Source organism: Tripterygium wilfordii, chromosome 14, assembly GCF_013401445.1.
Source record: "Tripterygium wilfordii isolate XIE 37 chromosome 14, ASM1340144v1, whole genome shotgun sequence".
NCBI classification, from domain to species: domain Eukaryota; kingdom Viridiplantae; phylum Streptophyta; class Magnoliopsida; order Celastrales; family Celastraceae; genus Tripterygium; species Tripterygium wilfordii.
In genome coordinates, this window is record NC_052245.1 from 3,360,924 (window position 1) to 3,384,160 (window position 23,237).

Sequence of the window (23,237 nt, forward strand, 5' to 3'; positions counted from 1 at the left end):
CACTAAGGTATTATCATCACCCTTATTTTCTATTTCCGCGTACTCTTCTTGTTGTTCCTCCTTTTCATGTGATTATCTAATCTAATATAATACCATACCTCTAAGATTGGTGCTTTTTAGAGCAATTCTGTGGTGAGTTTCATGTTGTTAAAAGTACTCGCGCGCGGTGTTGTTGTTTTAAGTCATTCCTGGTCGTCGATCTGATTTAAGGTGTTGTTATCTCTACCGTTCAAAATGGTTCATGCATCCTTCACGTGTTTGTTTCTTTATTTAATTCAATCTTCTTTCCCGATAAAAGTGTGATAAGGAAAACCTGGCTTTACTCCATCGCCTCTCTCTCCAGTACATCGTACATGCATTCCCTGGAACCCGAAATTGTACCCCAGAATTGATCCACTTCCCCTCTCTCTGCCTGTTTTTGTTCAGTATATTCATGCAATTGATGGGTTATTGGGGTCGTTCCAGCTATTGTTGTGCGTGTGGATACCGTCTGGTTTGTAATTCTTCTATTTTCTCTGAAAATCTTATATTCCTTTTTGTTCTTGCATTTCTGTAGTTTAATCCTATTCTCTTCCGCGGTGCCTTTTATCATTCTTCCTTGGGGTATGTATTTCTCCGTATTGTATTTTTTCTTCTTCATTTCCATCTTCTGATTTTTTCGATTTATTGTCTTATGCGATCTCTTTTCTCGTCTATTTCTTGGTATGGGTTTGGCCTTCCCTTTGAGCCTTGATTTGCGAAGATTCCAGGTTCGTCATGCATCACTTTTCTTTTCTTTTTTTGTTTAGTTAAATGCTCTCTGTTTCTTCTGGAAGCTCAAATCACTTCAGGGGCAGAATACAGATGTGTTGTGCATCTGTTAACCAGCCTCTACCTTTCGTTTTTGCTTTGATGAGTTCCCGCTTTGTGATTCTATTGATCCATGGTTATTTAATCTAATGGTTTATATTTATTTTGCTACTATTTTAGCAGATTGTTGATTAATGGTTTATAATTTGGCCTAGTTTTTCGTTGTTTGATCATTCTGTTGTAAGAGGTTTCAATAGGTGCTTTCCCTCATGTTGGGATGCTAATCAATCTAATTTGTTGTGTTAGCTTGGGCCATTATTTCTCCTGTCGAGTTCTCTGTTAAAGTATGGACGATTTGATAAAATAAGATTTGTGAGTAGGTGTGCTAATTGAAGGCTAATGCATAAAAGTATGCTTTTGTGGGTTGTGAGATATTGTCGTTGTTCTTACTTTTATTTCTTTATTAATCAATGTCATTCTTCTGTTTGTTTTCTATGGTGATAAGCTGACAGATAGTTAGAGGATCAACATGATTATTGCCTTTCAAATGAAGGATCACTGTAGTGAGTGTGTCATCTGTATTTTTTTGGAATATTTGTTGAGTACTTATTTTAGCTATAGGGTTATGATGTATGGTGCATATTTTATATGAGGTATGTTTCCTTCTTGTGCACATTGAATTTGCTCTCCATTCTTAAATTATTGGGGCTTTCTTAGACTATTTTAACAAGTATGAATGTGTTATATGTGTCTGTTAGTTATTGTAACTTCATTGTTGTGAAATCCATTTTTCTGATATTTGTATTACTTTGCAGGCTATCCTTCAATTTTTAAGTTCATTCTATTTTCCTTGCATTTCATCTTTGCTTGGAAGTTGTGATCCATTTCCTATAGTTCTCAGGTTCTGAATTGCATTTTTGTCATGTCGGGTAGATTTTGATCAGGATAACTCCTAAGGCTACATTCCTGAATATCTTGAACTTAGCTTCAATTGTAAATTTGTACTATGTTGGTATACCTTCTTTAGTTCATATATAGGGTTAATAATGCTAAACTTAGCTTCAATTAGCGAGCTTTATATCAAATTTTACACGCGAGATCAAAGTTAATTAGCAGGTGTTGTCACTTTAGATTTGTCTCTTTGTAATTTCATCTGTATTTTTAATTTTCAATTTATCAAGCTGCGTTTGGAATAGTGAAACTGTACTTGTAGCTTTGTGCCCCTCCATTTGAGAGATTTTGAACTGAGATTTAAAAGATGATTGGAAGTCTACAAAATGAGAATGGGAACTGACATGTAGGGGCCTTGGATTTTAGTCTTTTTACCTTCAAATAAGTATACTGATCATATTGGGAGTTGCAAAAACCAAAGACGGGAGATGCTTGCACCCATTGCACAAACTGAGTAAGCCTATCTGATTCGATGATCTCTTTGAAGTTTGGATTTTAATTTTTACTCTTCATGTTGCATTGTTGATTCCTATTCAGCTATTTGCGATCATTTCAGCTCGGTTATGCCCTCTTGATTCTTTGTTTTCTATTTGATAGTTTTTTTCCGAGCCTCACTCTTTGATTCGATGATCTTTTTCGAGTTTGCGTTTTAGTTTTTATGGGATTGTTGCCAATTTTTGTGTGCATGTAAATGTGCTTTGCAATAAAGCCTTAGCATAGGAGGTTGTGGCAACCAGTTTGCTTTGCATTATCCCTCAAGGAGCTGCTTCCTACTTTTGACTGTGTGTATACTTCAATTGTGCTGTCTTATTTTTGTTATCATTTGCTTCTGCTAATTTATCTGATGTTTTTAGGGGTCTCTCTCTTGGAAGTAATCAAAGTCATCAAGGCCTACGGGTACCACCCTAGTTGTTGATCTCTGCCTTTAACCTCTCTCTTTCTTGGAAAAATAGGTGTTGATTTTTTTTTAACTGTTTCATATTTTACATGGTTCGCTTTCTAAATCTTTGACTTGAAGCATGATTGCTTTAGATAAATGATCTCACATACTCGTAACCTTTAGTAGTTCTTACGTCGTTACATTCTAGTCCATTACAACATGTTGTCATTAGAATATATTTAAAACCAAAGTGGGTTTGGGAGATTTAAAATCTCTTTTATTATAACATCATCTTAAGAAGTACATGAGATGAAAGAACAATTTTATAGTTCAATTGTGTTATTTCAACTTTAAAGTTTTGTTGGATTTTCTCTAGATTGAAACTACAAACCCTCTATCTTTAATTTGTAACTTTTATGTTGGATAAAATGATATCATTTTGTGGGCCACTTCTATATGTCATTTGCTTTTAAACTGTTGCATGGATTCAAATATATGTTTTGTGGAAGAGGGTGTGTTTGGTTATTGCAAATATCATTTCCGAGAGATGTCAAAGCCCAACAGAGAAGTTTGAGGTATCAATGGTAATATGGTTTAAATTATTGCAGTAAATGGTATTATTTCATGAATCACTTCTAAGCATCGTTTGCTCCTGTTGCATGAATTTAAAAATATGTTTTGTGGAAGAGGACATGGTAGTCTGAGGTTTGTTTTTGTCAATGTCATCTAGTTCCTTAAATATATCTGAATATTCGTGAGCATGCTTGCAACTATGAAACTGAATATGATTCGTACGTACAGAACAATGTACATACAATTTTTAGTTGATATGATGTTTCACATTCTTTTACTATAATTACATCTTAAAAAGTGCAGGAAACGAAAGAACAACTTTCAAGTTTGGTTGTCGACTCTGGAGCAATTTCAAGGTATACTAAATACCCTCTTTCTTTCATTCGTACCTTTTGCATTGGATTAAAGCTTACAAAGCAAGGCTGAAAAGTCTCAATAAAACAAAGCAAAATTTTATTAAGTTTCCCTTCCTAGATATTTGATAAAAATTGGATTCATGGTGTTCGGGTGGTGATTATCCATATTTGCTTTCAGTTCTCTCTGAGTGCATGCCATAATGTTGATTAAATTGCAGCTACAATAGGTATACAACCAAGGTAGTGAAAACGTAAGATCGGATCGGAATCGGAGAAGGGGTGTAAAATCGGAATCGCAAAATCGAATCGTAAAATCGTAAGATTTTACATACAATGTAAAAATAAGCATATTTTGCAATCCTAAGACATGTAACAAGAATAACATAATGCAATAATAATTAGATAATGCCATACATGTTCAAAGTTCTAACAATCAAACATACTAAAAATTAAACACATGCTACATAAATTCAATCTCATGTTCCAACAACAAACATACAAACTAATAAATTAACACAAATCATCAAGATCATCATCTTCACCACTCCCACCACCATCACTCCCATTATATTCATCTCCCTCTCCCTCCTCCATATTCACATTTTCTTCTATATCTTCATCCTCAATTGGGTTGCTATCAAGTTCAATTGTCATATCATGAATCCCATCATTTCCAACCGGTTCAACAATTTGAGCATTGACATCCTCATTAGGAGAAGGAACATCCACACCTCCCTCCGTGATCCATTCATTATCTGAACCAATATCTTCAAAGGTTGGCAACTCCATACTTCTAAATTTCTTATTCTTCAATTTGGAATTGTACATCACAAACACCAAGTCATTCATCTTCTTTTGGTGAAGACGATTCCTTTTCTTGGTATGAACCTAAAACCACACAATGAGTTAATTGAGAAGTATTGAAGTTCCTAACATTTAACAAACAAACTTAAAAAATAAACTCGAATCTTACCATCTCAAATGCACTCCAGTTACGCTCGCATCCAGAAGAGCTACAAGTTAAACTAAGCACTCGAATAGCAAATCTTTGAAGTTCGGGAACATCATCTCCATAAGTGTTCCACCAATCAGCAGGATGCTTTTTCTCTAATAAATCCCTAGCATCAATCCTAGAAAACATACATTGACCATGATGGAATATATCAAGCTGTGAGATTATTGTATTTCTTTCATTTCGTTCCTTCACCAACGTATCCAAGCTATCAAACAACCCATTTTTAACCTCCTTATCATTAGGATTGAAGCTTGGACGATAATGAATTCGGGGGTTTAGATAGTGGGCTGCAGCATGTAATGGCCTATGAAGTTGCTTAGTCCACCTCTCATCAATAATCTTCCAAATAGGCGTATAACTACAACCAAAAAATAAAATAATTAGTATTTGAAAAATTACAATGCATATGGTATGGAAAAATTACTAAATTTACTAACTTTCTTGCCACATTATTGAAATTAGCTTGAATTTTCTCCTTTGCACAATCCATCTCTTCATATAAGAAAGGCATAGCGGCTTGCTCATCCGAATCCACCAAGCGAAGCACTTTCATCAATGGTAATGCAGCCTTAAGACATATGCCAACATCTCTCCAAAATCTACTATCAAGTACAATGTTTTCAACCCCTTTCCCTTCTTCAGTGCGTACAAACTTGCTTTCCTTCCACTTTGAAGATGAAAACATAGTCATTAATGCACCCTTGTGTTCACTAAGGCATCCTAAAGTCAAATATGCCGTAGCAAACCTAGTAACAGCAGGTCTAATCAAATCTCTCCCCTCGGTAAACTGTTTCAACATGGAAATGAGCAATGTTCTGGAATATATGTATGTGGTTATCTTCCTACCTTGTTTGATAGTCACACGATGGACCTTCAATTTCTTCTCAAAATCCTCCAACATCAAGTCTATGCAATGTGCTGCACATGGTGTCCAAAATAAATGTTTCCTCTTCTCCATCAACAATGAACCTGCCGCCTTATAAGATGCATCATTATCAGTAATCACTTGCACAACATTTTCTTCCCCAACTTCCTCAACAACCCTATCCAACAACTCAAAAATTTTTTGTGCTGTTTTTGAAAAATCTGACGTGTCCAAGGACTCCAAAAAGACAGTCCCTCTAGGACTATTCACCAAGAAATTGCATATTGTTCTCCTCTTTTTATCTGTCCAGCCATCAGACATAATGCTACACCCTACTCTTCTCCATTCAGCCTTATGTATCTCAATGTAATCCCTCGTCTCCTTCACTTCCTCATTGAGCATAGTCTCCCTAACTTCATGGTAAGAGGGAGCTTTAAAACCAGGACCATGTCTAGCTACCTCTTCAAACATTTTTGTGAACTCTGGACTTCTGACTGTGTTGAAAGGAATACCACAAGTGTAAAGCCACCTCCCAATACTTCTACATGCACTTTTTCTCAAATCTTTCTTGAATAGCTCATTCATGGTCACTTGAGTAGAATTTTTTTTCCCTTTACCCTTATACATAGCTGATGTCATCCTAGTTTGAGACTCAGGTAGTGTTTCACTAACTGAGCTCCCAATTTCATGTTGACGCAACAAACTCTTCCTTTCCTTAGCTTCCATACCTTGAGACAAAATCTCCAACATTCTCTTCCTCACATCATCGGGTACACTTCGACAAGCTCCTACATTATCGTTTGTACAAGCAAGGTGATGCTTAAAACGATATATACCTCCGCTGCTAATTTTGGCACAAAATTTACATTGCACCTTCTTTGCATCATGACCAACCTCAATACCATATTCCCATCCTATATCATTTCTACTCCCTGAAGCATTTTTTCTCCTAATACTTGCAGTTGCATTTCCAGAACCAGAAGTTGACATTTTATTAATTGAAAATCAAAGAACTGCATACCAGAATGGTCGAGGTGTAGAATAGTCACAGAGTCAAGAGAAACTTCAGTATCAGATCACTATTGCATCATCTCCAGGACCACTTGTCGGCGTCTTCTCAGTTCTCAGTCGATGAAGTATTCTAGGTTAGAAATTTCACGAACTGTAATAAGGAGTTGGCTTGGCTGTATAAGAACTTGGGCTAAGGTTGAATTGGGCCAGAATAACATAAAAACTTGGGCTAAGGTTGAATTGGGCCATAATAACATAAGAACTTGGGCTAAGGTTGAATTGGGCCAGAATAATATAAGAACTCAGAATAATAAAAATTGGCCCAAAAAATAAGGCCCAGTCTAACACATAGGCTTATAAGGACAGTTCTCAAGATCGTTAAAATCGTGTATAAAATCGCGATTTTAGCGATTTTAACGAGTTTAAGCGCGATCTGCGTCGATCTTGATGTGGCAACGAGTTTACCACTATTCTACTCGAAATCTTAGGTAAGATCGTAAGATCGAGCGATTTTACGAGCATAAGCGCGATTTTGACTACCTTGTATACAACTCTTGCATTCTAACAAATGTTGTTCCCTTTATGCATATGCACAGACACATTGCTTTGTTATCTAACAACCCTCTTATTGACGGTTTTCACATAATCTTCTTTCTTTTTTTCTTTCTTTCTTTCTCTTTCTTTTCCATGTGATCATTCCTTTTAAAATTTGATATTCACAATTGGGATGTATGGAATTTTGTGAATGGTCATTTTAGTCTTTGTTTTGGTGTAAAAGATGTTGCATGGCCTTTTTAACATCACCATATTTTTTGGTAGCCTGCTTTCTAAGTTTCTAACTTAATTTGTGGCAGCTTTAGATGAATTATCTTAGAGGATTGACTTTTTGGTTGTTCTTGTCTTGACTTCAGTGAATTATGTTATGGTTTTTGATGACCTAAGTATATGAATTGTTTTAAATGCCATGGGCGATTGGGAGTAATATCAAGCATAAGGCTGTAAATTTCACATTTCTTGTTGCTAGAGACAACAATCATATATGTGTGCCTTTTCTTTCGATCAGTGTTGTCAAATGCAAGCGCTTTAAGCGAGAAGCGACGAGATGCGCAAGGCTTGCGCATGCATCGCTTTGTCTCACGTCGAAGAGATTCAATAAGCGCGATTAAGCGCTCGCTTCTTGTGAAGCGCAGTGCTTTTGCGCACGCTTCTTGCGCCTTTGTGCTGTTGGGCTTAGGCGGATTGTGGGCTTGGGCCGGATTACTCGAAATTAAGAAACCCACACAATTCTTGCCCTAATCTCTCTTTTTCTAGGTTCCTCCGTTATGAGTTCCTTGGCTGTCTCTTGTCTCTTCCTTTTCCTCTGTTGTCGATTGCCTCAGCTGTCTCTCATCTCTTCCTTTCCCTCTGCGTCGATTGCCTCTTATGTCTCTCGTTTCTTCTCTCTCTGTCGATCTCATACTCATGTCTCTCTAGCGCCGAGCCTCCCTCCATAGACTCGTGCATGCTCTTTCTCAATTTGCAGGTGCATTTTATTTTCAGTACGTATCTTCTTTTTTCAGGTGACAAGTGTATGTATAATGTGTGAGTATATGTTTTTCTTTCACATGCTTGCTGACAAATGTACATGTGATGTGTGAGTATATATGCTTTTCTTTTAGTGTTTTCTGTTTTTTTTTTTTTTTTAAAGTTTTTATATTGGACCTGTTGGTAAACATGTGTGAGTAGTGAGTGCACCTAAACCCTAACCCAATACTATATGTCACATGTGTACATGTTCAAAAAGAAGGAATTTTGTGGATGAAGCTAGGTTTGGTTATTTGAATATATCATTTATGATATATATGCAATCTCAGCAGAGACGATTTGAGGCTTGTATTTCTTCCTCATCATAGATTTGCTAACCTAGTTCCTCAAATATATCCAAATGCTTTTTTTTCATGGAGTCCATGACATATTAAAGTGTTGTCGGCAATAAACATATATGTATCTTGCTACGCTAACATTGATTTTTTTAACTTTACAACAACTTTTGTCCACCTTCCTCAAATGGCTTTAATTTGAACATATGTCAGCATATATGTGCATTTCACATTTTTCTTTATGTCTTTGTTTTTTTTTTTTTTTTTTAAAAAACTTTCGTGTATTGAAGATTGGTTTGTTTATCTAAAGATATCGTTTCTGATAGATATGAAATACCAACCAAGAAGATTGAGGTTTGTATTTCCTTCTCATCTTAGATTACTAACCTAGTTCCTCGAATATTTCCAAACATTTTTTAATGGGAGTGCATGGCATCATAAAGTCTTGTGTTGGCAATTGATAGGTATTATCTTACTCTGCTTAAGTTGATTTGTTTTAAAGCTTTCAACATCTTCTGTCCCCCTCCCTCAAACGGTTTTAATTTGAAAATATGCATATGTGCATTTCACATTATTCTCAGGCGATTCTGTCTTGAAGTTTTTTCTATGGCTAACGGCTATTTTCATATAATTTATGTATCATACTCTCTTGTTCCTCTTTTAAATTCAATGACTAGATTTTGAAAATAATCTGAATGGCTCTATAATCCTATTCCTAACACGTGTCTTTCAAATAATCTCTCTATATTACTTTGCTCCTACTCTTTCAATTCTATCTGCACTTCATCTTGTTCTAGAAAGTATAGGGTCTCTCATAAGTTCTTATTTCTGTGTATTGCTCGGTGGTGTTTGTTTCTACCTTCTATTGATGCTTGCTTTCAATCCTCTGAATGCATGCTCTATCTATTGTCTTGATAATAAGGATAGTTATATATGTTAATTTATTTGCAATGATACTACGTGAAGATTGTGTTGGTGTATACATAAGGATAGTAATATGGGAAAAAAACAGACTCACCGTAAATTTACAGAGTTGCTCATACATTCACTTGACTTGAAAATGTTGTTTGATTACCTTCGATTCCTTTTGAGTGCTTGGTATCTGTGGTTTTTGTTGGAATATTAGATAGGTGACAGCCAAAAATTATAGCTTTGTTTATACCTTATTGTCATTTGGGGATTTCTTCTTCATGGGTTCTTGATTAGATCTTATATTTCTGCCTCTTCCTTTTTCATTTTCATCTCAAAGTTTGAAACTCCATGGAATTTTTCATTTTTATTTGATTACTGCCATCCATTGTATTTCCTGTCCACGTCCACTGCCACTCTCTCTGCGTGTATGTCAATGATTGATGTCGTCCATAGTTTGAATTATAACTTTGTTTATAGTCAGTCGAGGATGATTTCTTCATGTTCGTTCCCCAACCGTCCATTCTTTTGGATTTCTTTATTTTCTGTTATCTATGTTTGTTTTGGGCCTTTTGATTGAACTTTAATTGGAACTAATTTTTGCTTATGGTTTTTAACTCTCTCTTATTGATTTCATGTTCTGCGTTTTGTCAATGACTTTCATTGTGTGTTTTTTTTTTCTTGTTTCTGTTGATTTTATTAATCATTGACGTTTTCATGGAATTATTGTTGATGTACTTTTGCTCATGGTTTTTGACATTTTTAATTAGGATTTATTTTCTTCATATTATTTGTTGGAATTCTTTATTGTTGTGATGGTTTTGAATTTGATTTAGGATTCATCTCTCTGGCTTGTAGATTTTTCCTGCTTTTAAATATGATTGCATAGTCAAATAACCACCGAATTATGAGTATATAATTAATTATATTGACATCAAAAGGATCTTATTTGATAATAAACCTGATAGATTATCGTATATAAATTTAAAATCAATGTTAGAAGTGTAATTACTCAAATAAAAAAGGAGAGAACATGTACATCAAGGTAAGGAGTGTACCCAAGAAAAGATGCAAAAAGATTAAAAAAAAGGTTGTAATCAGGATTTTCATTTATGTTGTATTTGTAAGTACCAATACTTTAATATTAAAAGTGATTAAACAATCTTAAATCTTGGAACTTAAAATCTTAATATGAATAAAAGAATCTTAATATTATTAACGTAACATTACAAATCAATTATATATGATATAAATTTGAATCGGACACATGATCCAAGATATATGAACAATATATAACCATCAAAATATATTTAGATCTAAATCGAATTGGGATTGGAAGACACTGTTGATACTTAGAATTCTTGAAATATAATCATAATTAAATTGCTGATAAAATTAAATAGTAAAAAAAGAGTATTATTCGAATACATAGTGTTAATTTAGTATTTGAATAATAATAATAATATTATTATTATTATGACATATACTATATAGGAATAATATGATTCCCTTCTATTTTGACTTTTTGAGATAATAGGCAACGTGAACATGATCTGACAATTTGATTATGTAACTAAAAAGGAGAATTAATCTAAGGTTAGCCATCGTGCAATTAGACCATCAAATTTTCAATTAATGTTATTAAATAACATTTAAATTTGAAATACTCTTCATGCTTCGTTTGTGTTGCGAAAACTGATTATTTATGAAAATATTGCTTATGAAAAAATTATTAATGTTTTTTAGCATATGTCCAAAGTGGCCCAATAATTTGTTTGTTGTTTATTGTTTATCAAAAATTTATATTATTATGTCTGTATTACTTTTAAATCAAGTTTTTTGTTTTCCTAACTAGTATTATTTTTATTTGTCTGAACAACTGTGTTCAGTAGACATGTTTGGTTTATTCCAATTAATGAATTATAGGGTGTTCACTCTTTCAAAAAAAAAGAAGGAAAAATATTTTTATCAAGAAAATATAAGCTCACTTAATTTCATTATAAATGTGTGTATATATGTTTTTATTTATTCACACATATTAACAATACCTTGTTTAATAGAGAATATTGACAGTAATAGAAACTTCTTAAAAATCTATTTTTTTGTTAAATGCTTTTTATGTATGATCTATAAAAGTTATTACGGGTCCTGTATGTACATTTAGCCAAAAATATATTCATATGCATGTATTCCTACAAGTTCGTAATTTTGGAAAAACAGCACACTAAAGGTGGGAATGGGAGGGGTTTCAGTTCTTGTCTCTAATTGTTGCTCCAATTCACTCTCATAACTTATGTTAAATCATGAATTTATTTTTGAAAATGACATATTAGAGTTTAGGAGTTAGGAATTATTGTTTATGGTTTAGGTTTTAGGATTTAGGACTTAAATCTTTAATTTTTGGGGTTTAGAGTTTGGGATTTAGGGTTTATAGTTTGGAATTTAGTATATAGAATTTAGGATTTAGTACTTAATTTTTAATTTTTGGGGTTTGGGATTTAGGGTTTAGGGTTTATAGTTTAGAATTTAGTATATAGAACTTTTTTTTTCAAAATCTATTATATTATAATATTATGAACACTAAAATATTATGAACACATTTTAATTCATGATTTAAAAATGGTTTTGATAGAGAATTGGAGTCAAAAATTGGAGCACGAATTGGAACTCCCCTATCCCCTAAAGGTGAAAGAGGAGTTGTTTTCATTTCTAAAATATTAAATCTGAGTTGACTATTTATATTCTCCATCCCCTAATGTCATAATGAGGAAAATATTCTCCATCCCCAGATGTCATAATATGAGGAAAATAGTTTTCAAAAACAGACTTTCCGTTAACGTTCAACTACAAATTTTGAAATGATTAATTATTTTAAACGGTCAACTATTTTCTATGTTTGTTTTTGGCTTATGGCCCTTTCGATTGAACTTGGAACTAATTTTTGCTTATGGTTTTTAACTTTTCTCTCTTATTGATGTCATGTTCTGTGTTTTGTTTGTGACTTTCATTGTGTGTGTGTGTTTTTTTTTTCTTGTTTCTGTGGATTTTATTAATCGTTGAGATTTCCATTGAATTGTTGCTTTGAGGTAATTTTTGCTCATGGTTTCTGACATTTTTAATTGGGGATTTATTTTCTTCATATTATTTGTTGCAATTCATTGTAGTTGTGATGGTTTAGAATTTGATTTAGGATTGATTCATCTCTGGCTTGTAGATTTTTCCTGCCTTTAAATATGATTATATAGTCAAATAACAACTGAATTATGAGTATATAATTAATTATATTGACATCAAAAGGATCTTCTTTGATAATAAACGTCGAGAGATTATCGTATATAGATTTAAAATCAATGTTAAAAGTGTAATTTTTTGGATGATGATAGGTTTGGTCATATGGAGATATCATTTCTGATATATGTGAAATCCCATCAATGATGATTTGAGGTTTTATTTTCTTCTCATCTTAGATTTACTAACCTAGTTGCTCGAGTATGTCCAAGTGCTTTTTTTATGGAATGCATGACATAATAAAGTTATATGCCGGCAATTGACAGGAATGTATCTCTCTGCTTATGCTGTTTTTTTTTTTTAATTTTCCAGCAATTTTTGTTCCCCGCAAATTATTTGAAAATTTTCATATATTCATTTGACAATATTTTGTGTTGACTGTTTTGAAATTTTTGTGCAATGATGATAGGTTTGGTTATCTCAATATTTGATTTCTGATAGATATGAAATCCCAACAGAGAGTATTGAGGTTTGTTTTTCCTTCTCTTAATAGATTTACTAACCTAGTTCCTCAAATTTTCCAAATGCTTTTTCATGATAATTATTATCTTGCTCTGCTTACATTGATTTTTTTAACTTTCAACTTTTGTCGTCCTCCCTCAAAAACGACTTTAATTTGAAAAATGCATATGTACATTTCACATTATTCTTTTGGAGACTGTTTTGAAAATTTGTCTATGGCTCTAAAATTCTAAAGGCCCTCTTCTAATAATATATCCATCTATAACAGCTCTGTTTCTTACAGCTCCGTTTCAAACAATCTCTCTTTCTTACTTTGCACCTAGTCCTTCAATGCTCTGCGCTACATCTTGTTCCAGAAAATATAGGGTCTCTGATAAGTTCTCATTTCTGTGTTTTGACTCGGTGTTGTATGCTTCTACCTTCCATTGATGCTTTGCTTTCAATCCTCTGAATAAATGCTCTGTCTATTGTCTTGGTAAAAATGATAGTTATATATGTTCATTAATTCGCAATAATACTACATGAAGATTGTGTTGGTATTATACCAATAAGGATACTAAAATGGGAAAAACTGCATTCATCGTAAATTTACGGAGTTGCTCATACATTACCTTGATTTGACAATGCTGTTTGTTTACCTTCAAGGTATCTGTGGTACCTTATAGTCATTTGGGGGTTTCTTCTTCATGGGTTCTTGATTAGATCTTACATTTCTGCTTCTTCCCTTTTCATTTTCATCTCAAAGTTTGAAACTCCATGGAATTTTTTCATTTTTATTTGATTACTGCTAGCCATAGTATTTCATGTACTCGTCCACTGTCATTCTCTCTGCGTGTCTTTTGATTGAAGTTTTACTTCGAGCTACTTTTTGCTTATGGTTTTTAACTTTTTCACGCTTATTGATTTCATGTTTTTCTGTTTCGTTTATAACTTTCATTGTCTGTTTTTTCTTGTTTCGGTGGATTTTATTAGTCATTGAGGTTTTCATTGAATTGTTGCTAGGAGGTAATTTTGCTCATGGTTTCTGACATTTTAATTGGGGATTTATTCTCTGCGTATTACTTGTTGCAATTCTTTGTTGTGATGGTTTTGAATTTGATTTAGGATTCATTTATGGCTTGTAGATTTTTCGTGTTTTTAAATATGATTATATAGTCAAATAAAAACCGAATTATGAGTATACGATTAATCATATTGACGTCAAAAGGATCTTCTTTGATAATTCAACTATAGATTATCGTATATAGATTTAAAATCAATGTTAAAAGTGTAATTACTCAAATGAAAAATGAGAGAACATGTACATCAAGGTAAAGGAGTGTACCTCAGAAAAGCCACTAAAGGATTTAAAAAATGTTGTAATTAGGATTAAAAGTAATTAAACAATCTTAAATCTTAATTTTAAAATCTTGGAACTTAAATCTGAAAGCAGCAAGTAGAGAAAAAAGTCCATAGTGGGAAATCCCGTGATTTGAGCCTATCAGTATGGGCCCTTGGTTCGGCACGGTTTCACTCAGTATGGTATCACATGCGCGTAGCTATTTCCTGTGTAAATCTTTCAGCTGTGTCAAAAAACCTAGGGTGAACTACGGTATATAGCATTTTTATCGTAGTTAGTAAGATTTAGAATCATAAAAGTTCTAAACCCAAAATCATAAATCTCAAGCAATAAAATCTAAATCCCTAAACCTTGGCTCCTAAATAACTTTAATCTTAGCTCCTAAATAACTTTAATCTTAGTATTTACAATCACCATATCTTACATGCCTGCTTTTTAAGTATCTAACTTAATTTCTGGCTACTAGATGAATCATCTTAGAGGATTGGAAGACTTTGTTGATACTTAGAATTCTTGAAATATAATCATAATTAAATTGCTGATAAAATTAAATAGTAAAAAAGGACTATTATTCGAATACATAGTGTTAATTTAGTATTTGAATAATAATAATATATAGGAATAATAAGATTCCCTTCTATTTTGACTTTTTGAGATAATAGGCAACATGAACATGATCAAACAACTTGATTGTGTAACTAAAGAAGAGAATTAAGCTAAGGTTACCCATCGTACAATTAGACCATAAAATTTTCAATTAATGTTATTAAATAATATTTAAATTTGAAATACTCTTCATGCTTCGTTTGTTTTGTGAAAACTGATTATTTATGAAAATATTGCTTATGAAAAAATTATTAATGTTTTTTATCATCTGCCCAAAGTGGCCCAATAATTTGTTTGTTGTTTATTGTTTATCAAAACTTTATATTATTATGTCTGTATTACTTTTAAATCAAGTTTATTTTCCTAACTAGTATTATTTTTATATGTCTGAACAGCCGTGTTCAGTAGACATTTGTGGTTTATTCCAAATTAATGAATTATAGGGTGTTCACCCTTTCAAAAAAAAAAAAGGAAAAACATTTTTATCAAGAAAATATAAGCTCACTTCATTTCATTATAAATGTGTGTATATATGTTTTTATTTATTCACACATATTAACAATACCTTGTTTAACAGAGAATATTGACAGTAATAGATACTTTTTAAAAATCTATTTTTTTGCTAATTGCTTTTTATGTATGATCTATAAAAGTTATTACGGGTTTTGTATGTATATTTAGCCAAAATCGTAATTTTGGGCAAACAACAAACTAAAGGTGGGGATGGGAGGGGTTTCCGTTCTTGTCTCCAATTTTGGCTCCAATTCACTCTCATAACTTATATTAAATCATGAATATTTTTTTGAAAATGACATATTAAAGTTTAGGAGTTAGGAATTATTGTTTATGGTTTAGGATAGGACTTAATTTTTAATTTTTGGGGTTTAGAGTTTATAGTTTAGAATTTAGGATTTATGACTTAATTTTTAATTTTTGAGGTTTAGAGTTTAGGATTTAAAATTTATAATATATAGAATTTTTTTTTCAAAATCTATTATATTATATTATGAACACTAAAAGATTATGAACACATTTTAATTCATGATTCAAAAATGGTTTTGATAGAGAATTGGAGTCGAAAATTGGACAAGAATTGAAACTCCCCTATCCGCTAAAATTGATAAGAGGAGTTTTCATTTCTAAAATATTAAATCTGAGTTGACTATTTATATTCTCCTTCCCCTGATGTCATAATATGAGGAAAATATTTTTCAAAAACCAGATTTTTCGTTAACGGTCAACTACAAATTTTGAAATAATTAATTATTTTGAACGGTCAACTATTTTTTGTGTTTGTTTTTGGCCCTTTCAATTGAACTTTGCTTGGAACTAATTTTTGGTATGATTTTTAACTTTTTCTCTCTGATTGTTTTCATGTTCTGTGTTTTGTTTGGGACTTTCATTGTGTGTTTGTTCTTGTTGCTGTGGATTTTATTAATCATTAAGGTTTTCATTGAATTGTTGTTTTGATGTAATTTTGTTCATTAATAAGGTTTTCATTGAATTGTTGTTTTGATGTAATTTTGTTCATGGTTTCTGACATTTTTAATTGGGGATTTATTTTCTTCATATTATTTGTTGCAATTCATTGTGGTTGTGATGGTTTAGAATTTGATTTAGGATTGATTCATCTCTGGCTTGTAGATTTTTCCTGCTTTTAAATATGATTGTATAGTCAAATACAACCGAATTATGAGCATATAATTAATTATATTGACATCAAAAGGATCTTCTTTGATAATAAACCTTGAGAGATTATCGTATATAGATTTAAAATTAATGTTAAAAGTGTAATTACTCGAATGAAAAAGGAGAGAACATGTACATAAAGATAGAGGAGTGTACCCAAGAAAAGCCGCTAAAAGATTAAAAAAAGGAGTTGTAATCAGGATTTTCATTTATGTTGTATTTGTAAGTACTTAATTTAAAAATCTTGAAACTTAAATTCTTAATATGAATAAAAGAATCTTAATATTATTAACGTAAAATTACAAATCAATTATATATGATATAAATTGTAATCAAACACATGATCCGAGATATAAGAACACTATATAACCAAGAAAATATATTTAGATCTAAATCGAATTGGGATTAGAAGACTTTGTTGATACTTAGAATTCTGGAAATGTAATCATAATTAAATTGCTGATAAAATTAAATAGTAAAAAAGACTATTATTCGAATGCAATGTTAATTTAGTGTTTGAATAATAAGATCCCTTCTATTTTGAGTTTTTGAGATAATAGGCAACATGAACATGATTTGACAACTTGATTATGTAACTGATTATTTATGAAAATATTGCTTATAAAAATTAATTTTTTTTAGCATCTGTCCAAAGTGGCCCAATAATTTTTTCGTTGTTCATTGTTTATCAAAATTTATATTATTAAGTCTGTATTATTTAATTGAAGTTTTTTTTTTCTAACTAGTATTATTTTATATGGCTGAACAACTGTGTTCAGTAAACATGTTATGGTTTATTCCAAATTAATGAATTATAGGGTGTTCACCCTTTCAAAAAAAAAACATTTTTATCAAGAAAATATAAGCTCACTTCATTTCATTATAAATGTGTTTATATATGTTTTTATTTATTGATGCACATACTAACAATATCTTGTTTAATAGAGAATATTGACAGTAATAGATACTTTTTTTTAAAAAAAAATTTTGTTAAATGCTTCTTATTACATATATGGATTTATATATGTATGATCTATAAAAGTTACTACGGGTCCTATATGTACATTTAGCCAAAAATCTATTCATATGCATGTATTCCTGCAAGTTCGTAATTTTGGGAAAACAATTAAAGGTGGGGATGGGAGGGGTTCCATTCTTATTTCAATTTTGACTCCAATTCCTTCCCATAACTTTATGTTAAATAATGATTTTTTCCTGAAAATGACATATTAGAGTTTAGGAGTTAGGAATTATTGTCTAGAGTTTATGGTTTAGAATTTAGGGTTTAGGACTTAATTTTTAATTTTAATTCTTGGGTTTAGAGTTTAGGGTTTAGGGTTTATAGGTTAGAATTTAGTCTTTAGATTTTTTTCAAAATCTATTATAATATAATATTATGAACACCAAAATACTCAATCACACATTTTAATTGATGATTTAAAATGGTTTTAATAGGGAATTGGAGTAAGAATTGGTGCTCCCCTATCCCCTTTATAAGAGAAGTTGTTTTCATTTCTAAAATTTTAAATCTGAGTTGACTATTATTATTCTCCATCCCCAGATGTCATAATAGGAGGAAAATATTTTTCAAAAATCTGATTTTCCGTGAACGGTCAACTACAAATTTTGAAGTAATTAATTATTTTAAATGGTCAACTATTTTCTATGTTTTTTTTGGCTCATGGCTCTTTCGATTGAACTTTACTTGAAACTAATTTTTGCTTATGGTTTCAACTTTTTCTCTCTTATTGATTTCATGTTCTGTGTTTTGCTTGTGACTTTCATTGTGTTTTTTTTTCCTTGTTTCTGTGGATTTTATTAATCGTTGAGGTTTCCCAAGTGTGGGCCTTTGTTTGAGCTACTAGTGTTGGGCTTTGTCTGTTGGGCCATTGAAGTTGTCCACTCCTTGTTTGTTGTGCACGTGTTGGGCCGTTGGAGTTGTCCAACCCACAAGTGAGGGGAGCGTTAGAATATAATATAAATAATGTGAAATATCCCAACTCAATAAGTTAACTTCTTTGGTTAAATGACAAAATAACTAATCTTAAGACACAATGTTTTGCATGCCTGAATTATTAATATACCAAATGGTTGAATTGGTTTTGCCCTAATCCCTCTACTAACCTCCACTCATTCTTGACTCTACGTTGTCTTATGATAGTTTTACATAAAGAACGGGGAAAAGATAAGGTACTCATTCGATCAAAAGGGCAAAAAAGGGTATGTAATAAATAGGGATTCATCTTGAAGATTCTATCTGTTTTAGACATTTGAATTAAGGATTAATAAAAAAAAAAAACATGTTATCGTTCCTACATAATATAAATTTTTTCTTCGTACTTCCAAAAGCATCCCTCCTTATTTTGTTTCTAAAAAATTATTGAAAATTTTCGTTGTTTGCTTGATGGAAAATATGCTTTGAACTACAATGATCTATTTTTTTTTCTCCTGATATAAATATTATATAATTAATGTGGGTGACAAATAACGATAATAATAATAATTTCGACATATACTTATACTATATAGGAATAATAAGAGCACATTCTATTTTGACTTTTGAGACAATAGATAACATGATGTCATGAACATTATCCAACAACTCGAGAGTACGTAACTCAAAAAGAGAATTAATTTAACAGAATATAAATTAGCTGTATAGCAAATGATAATAAAAAAAGACTTAAAAAAACTTTTAAATAATTAAAATTTTCAACTAACATTTAATTAACCACTATCACACTTTAATGGTATTACGAGATTTTTATTTATATTACCAAACATTTCAATTCTGTATTGATTCTTCTAAATTTCCGTTAAGATCACTCACACTATAATGTTGAGAGGTTTAATTAATATTACAAACAAACATTTTGATTATGTTAATTAATCTTTATTTGCTATCATATTTTCTAACAATAACTTCATTTCATATGGACTAATATTGATTACATAATTAGTCGACTTAATTCACTATTACAAATGGTATTGACTATATATAGTAAAAAAATTGTATAATTTGGAAAACAAATTAAAGTGTGTGTTTTTCTTTCACTTCACAATATTTTATATAGACAATACAAACAAGGTGAATTATTCAATTTATCTTGCAAAGCCATTGAAACTAAGAAGTACTCTTAAAAGGAAGGAGTCCATGAGATCTAATATACATGGAAAACTATTCCAAGTCAACTAGGAAATCGAATATAAGGAATTTGTTTAAATTAGGGTACATAATTAGAAGATTTTGTTCTTGAGAATATGACCCTAGTTGCTCGTTTGGTTTGCGGATTTGGAATTGTGTCAAAATTATGTGCTTTTGGAAATGACATTATAGGTATTTAATTAAAAATAAGAGACGATTCCAAGGATTCCTCTAAAAAATGCGAGGAAAGGAAAAATCCTCCTCGGCAAATGACACATTGACACCTAAACCCATATATAAGACACAGGTGATGAACTACTTTCCTCACTTCTTATTTTTTTGGTTGAGATAGTGACTACACATAGAGTTGTGATTAAGACTAGATGGGTGTGGCAATGACACAAATTTTCCTTGTATTTGTGTTGATGGTCATACCCACCATGACATACGTTACATCCAAAAGCCAAAGTCTAGAGGTGCAGAACCTTTTGAAGCACTTGAACAAGCCTCATGTCAAATCTATCAAGGTTAATTGTACCCACACATTTTATTCTACATCTAGGATCCGACTTGTACATATTTGGGTCTCACATGTTTCAAATCAACGACGAAAACATATGCCCATATTTTAAGTTTGCATAAGAGAAAATAATATATAGATATATGTATATAAACATTTGATTATTTAGAGGTATGTGAACCCAACTAATATGTGATGGTGTTGGGTTTTTTTGTATGGTTGAGTGAAACAGAGTCCAGATGGAGATATAATTGATTGCGTTCTTATTCATAACCAACCGGCTTTTGATCATCCTTTACTCAAGAACCATACAATTCAGGTGAATAGTCTATACTTTTATTCTTCCATGACCAAGTGCATATATTTATGGTTTATGTATTAATTTTGATATAATAAGATTTCACTTCCATTATATAGATGAGACCGAGTTCTTTCCCAAAGGAGGATACGATCTTCCGGAGGGAGTCGAAGGGAGGATCCTTTAAACAAGTATGGCACTCGAAGGGAAGTTGTCCAGAAGGTACAATTCCTATCAAAAGAGTAACCGAAGAAGAGATACTGAAAGCAAGCTCTATCCAAAGATTCGGAATGAAGGAGCCTGGCACCTTCCCTCCATCGTCAAGTCCTGGAGTAGTAGGCAACAATCCAGATGAAGATGATAAACATGAGGTATTATTGATCTACTTGTCTAATGTTGATACTTTCAGGATGGAAAGTTTTTCTAATTTTCTGTTGGTTTGGTCTTTGTTTAGTATGCAATGGCTCGTGTGCAAGGCGGCAAGTATTATGGTGCTAAGTCAACTATGAACGTTTGGAAACCTTTTGTTCAATATCCCTTTGAATTCAGCTTAGCCGAAATGTGGCTAATGGCAGGTCCTCGTGCTGAACTCAATTCGGTTGAAGTTGGTTGGCATGTCAGTGTTATCACCACCCATCAATTTCATTCTAATAATGTTATACAATATTTACCATTCTTTCATTTCTTCCTTTCTCCATAACTTAACTTTGGGTGTTCTGTAAACAAACAGGTCTACCCATTTATCAATAAAGATCACCAACCACGGCTATTTGTTTATTGGACTGTAAGAAAATACTCCACATTATTTTTCATTTATGTATCTTAGTTAAAATTGTTTTAAGCTGACTAGAACACAATCCATAGAGAGATGGATATTTATCTACGGGTTGCTACAATCTGAAATGCCCTGGATTTGTCCAAACCAATAAGCACATAACCTTGGGTACAAGTATATTGGAACCTATATCCACCTATGGAGGAAAACAATTTGACGTCACTGCTCATATTTGGAAGGTAAATTTTCAAGAACACTGAACACCAACTCTTCTTCTTCTTCTTCTTCTTCTTCTTCTTCTTCTTTTTCATCTGTTAACTTGTGATGACCATATAATGTATGTATGAATGTATATATAGGAACCCGAAGACGGCAACTGGTGGTTGAGTATTAATGAGGATGACAATTTTTTGGGATACTGGCCGGCGTCACTCTTCACCCACTTGAAGGATAGTGCTTCATGTGTTAACTGGGGAGGAGAGATCTTGGACGTGAAGGTAAACGGGACACACACCATAACAGATATGGGGAGTGGGCACTTCGCAGAAAAAGGTTATCGCAAAGCCAGTTATTTTAAGAATATTCAAGTCGCTGATGAAACTAACACTCTACTGACTCCTCAAGGAACCATCGCCACAGCTACCCATGAATCCTGCTACAACATCAAACTTTATGAAGGGAGTCCAAATTGGGGCACCTCTTTTTACTATGGCGGTCCTGGTCTAAATCCTAATTGCCCATGATCCATTTTTTGCTTAAAAAAATTGATCTATAGATTAATGATCACTTCTCTTGTTTTCTACAAAATAATCATGCTATGTAGTAGTAATCTCATATCATATCAATAAAAAAAAAGAAAGTCATTTAACGATCAAGGACAACAATCTTTCAAAATAGATTGAAAATCAAGTTAACCATGACCAAAATATTCAAAAAATATGATTTACGAATCATAAATATATAACCATACGTGAGCACCAAATAGACTTAACTTTTATACAGATAATTATGTGAAATCAATCCTAATTGATTCTTCTCAAAATTCTTTAAAAACACACCCACTTCAATGGTTAGAGATTCAATGAATATTACAAAGATTTGATTCCGTGAATCAAATGGATCAATCTTAATTGATTCTTCACAATTGTTGTTTAAAACATACACACTAATGGTATTATGACCATTAGTTGACCATATATATATATATATATATATATATATATGTAAAAAAAGTGCATAATTTGGGAAACAAATTAAAGTGTATGTTTTCTTTCACTTCAAGGTGTAATTATTTATTTTTTATTCAAAACAATTATCTATTTTTTATCTAGCAGGAAACAATTGGAACTAAGTTACTCTTAAAAGGAAGGAGTCCATGACTGTTTTGGTGCACTAAAAGATTCTAGGGAATTCTGAAAAATAATAGATGTGTAGTGTTTTGTATAACAAATTTAGTGATATAGTTTTGTTCGTAACAAAATCCAATTCATTGTGATCTAACATGAAAATTTTAAACCGTCGGATATAAACTCAAAAACTTTATATTTCGTTTGAGATGAATTTGATTTTTGTTTAGAACAAAAAATTGTGATGAGCTTATCGTATATGTATGTATGTATGTATACACGTATATATAGGATTTGAAAGACTGCAACTGGTGGTTGCGTTATGGGGATGACATATTGTTGGGATACTGGCCGGCCTCACTCTTCACCGACTTGAAGGATAGTGGTTCAGGGGTTCATTGGGGAGGAGAGATTCGGAATTGGAAGATAGGCGGGCAAACACACCACAACACAAATGGGGAGTGGACATTTTCCAATAGAAGGTTTTGGCAAAGCCAGTTAATTTAAAAATCTTCAAGTCGCTGATGAAACCAACACTCTACTGACTCCTCAAGCAATCAC

General features: G+C 32.1%; 2 protein-coding genes across 2 annotated transcripts; one reads left to right on the top strand and one right to left on the bottom strand.

Moving 5' to 3' along the window:
- Positions 1-561: 561 nt before the first annotated feature.
- Positions 562-22,122, top strand: LOC120014465 (the record flags this gene model as incomplete). Its single annotated transcript, XM_038866425.1, has 9 exons — positions 562-603; positions 743-749; positions 3,497-3,549; positions 20,490-20,576; positions 20,675-20,926; positions 21,010-21,171; positions 21,286-21,339; positions 21,420-21,569; positions 21,690-22,122. Coding segments are annotated over 9 exons (1,191 nt in total), but the record flags the coding sequence as incomplete, so codon positions are not given.
- LOC120014464 lies at positions 3,918-6,949 on the bottom strand. Its single transcript, XM_038866423.1, has 3 exons — positions 5,002-6,949; positions 4,523-4,922; positions 3,918-4,437 (listed from the first exon to the last, which is right to left on the bottom strand). The coding sequence occupies exons 1-3, from the start codon at positions 6,417-6,419 to the stop codon at positions 4,060-4,062; spliced, it is 2,196 nt and encodes a 731-aa protein (XP_038722351.1). The 5' UTR covers positions 6,420-6,949; the 3' UTR covers positions 3,918-4,059.
- Positions 22,123-23,237: the final 1,115 nt, after the last annotated feature.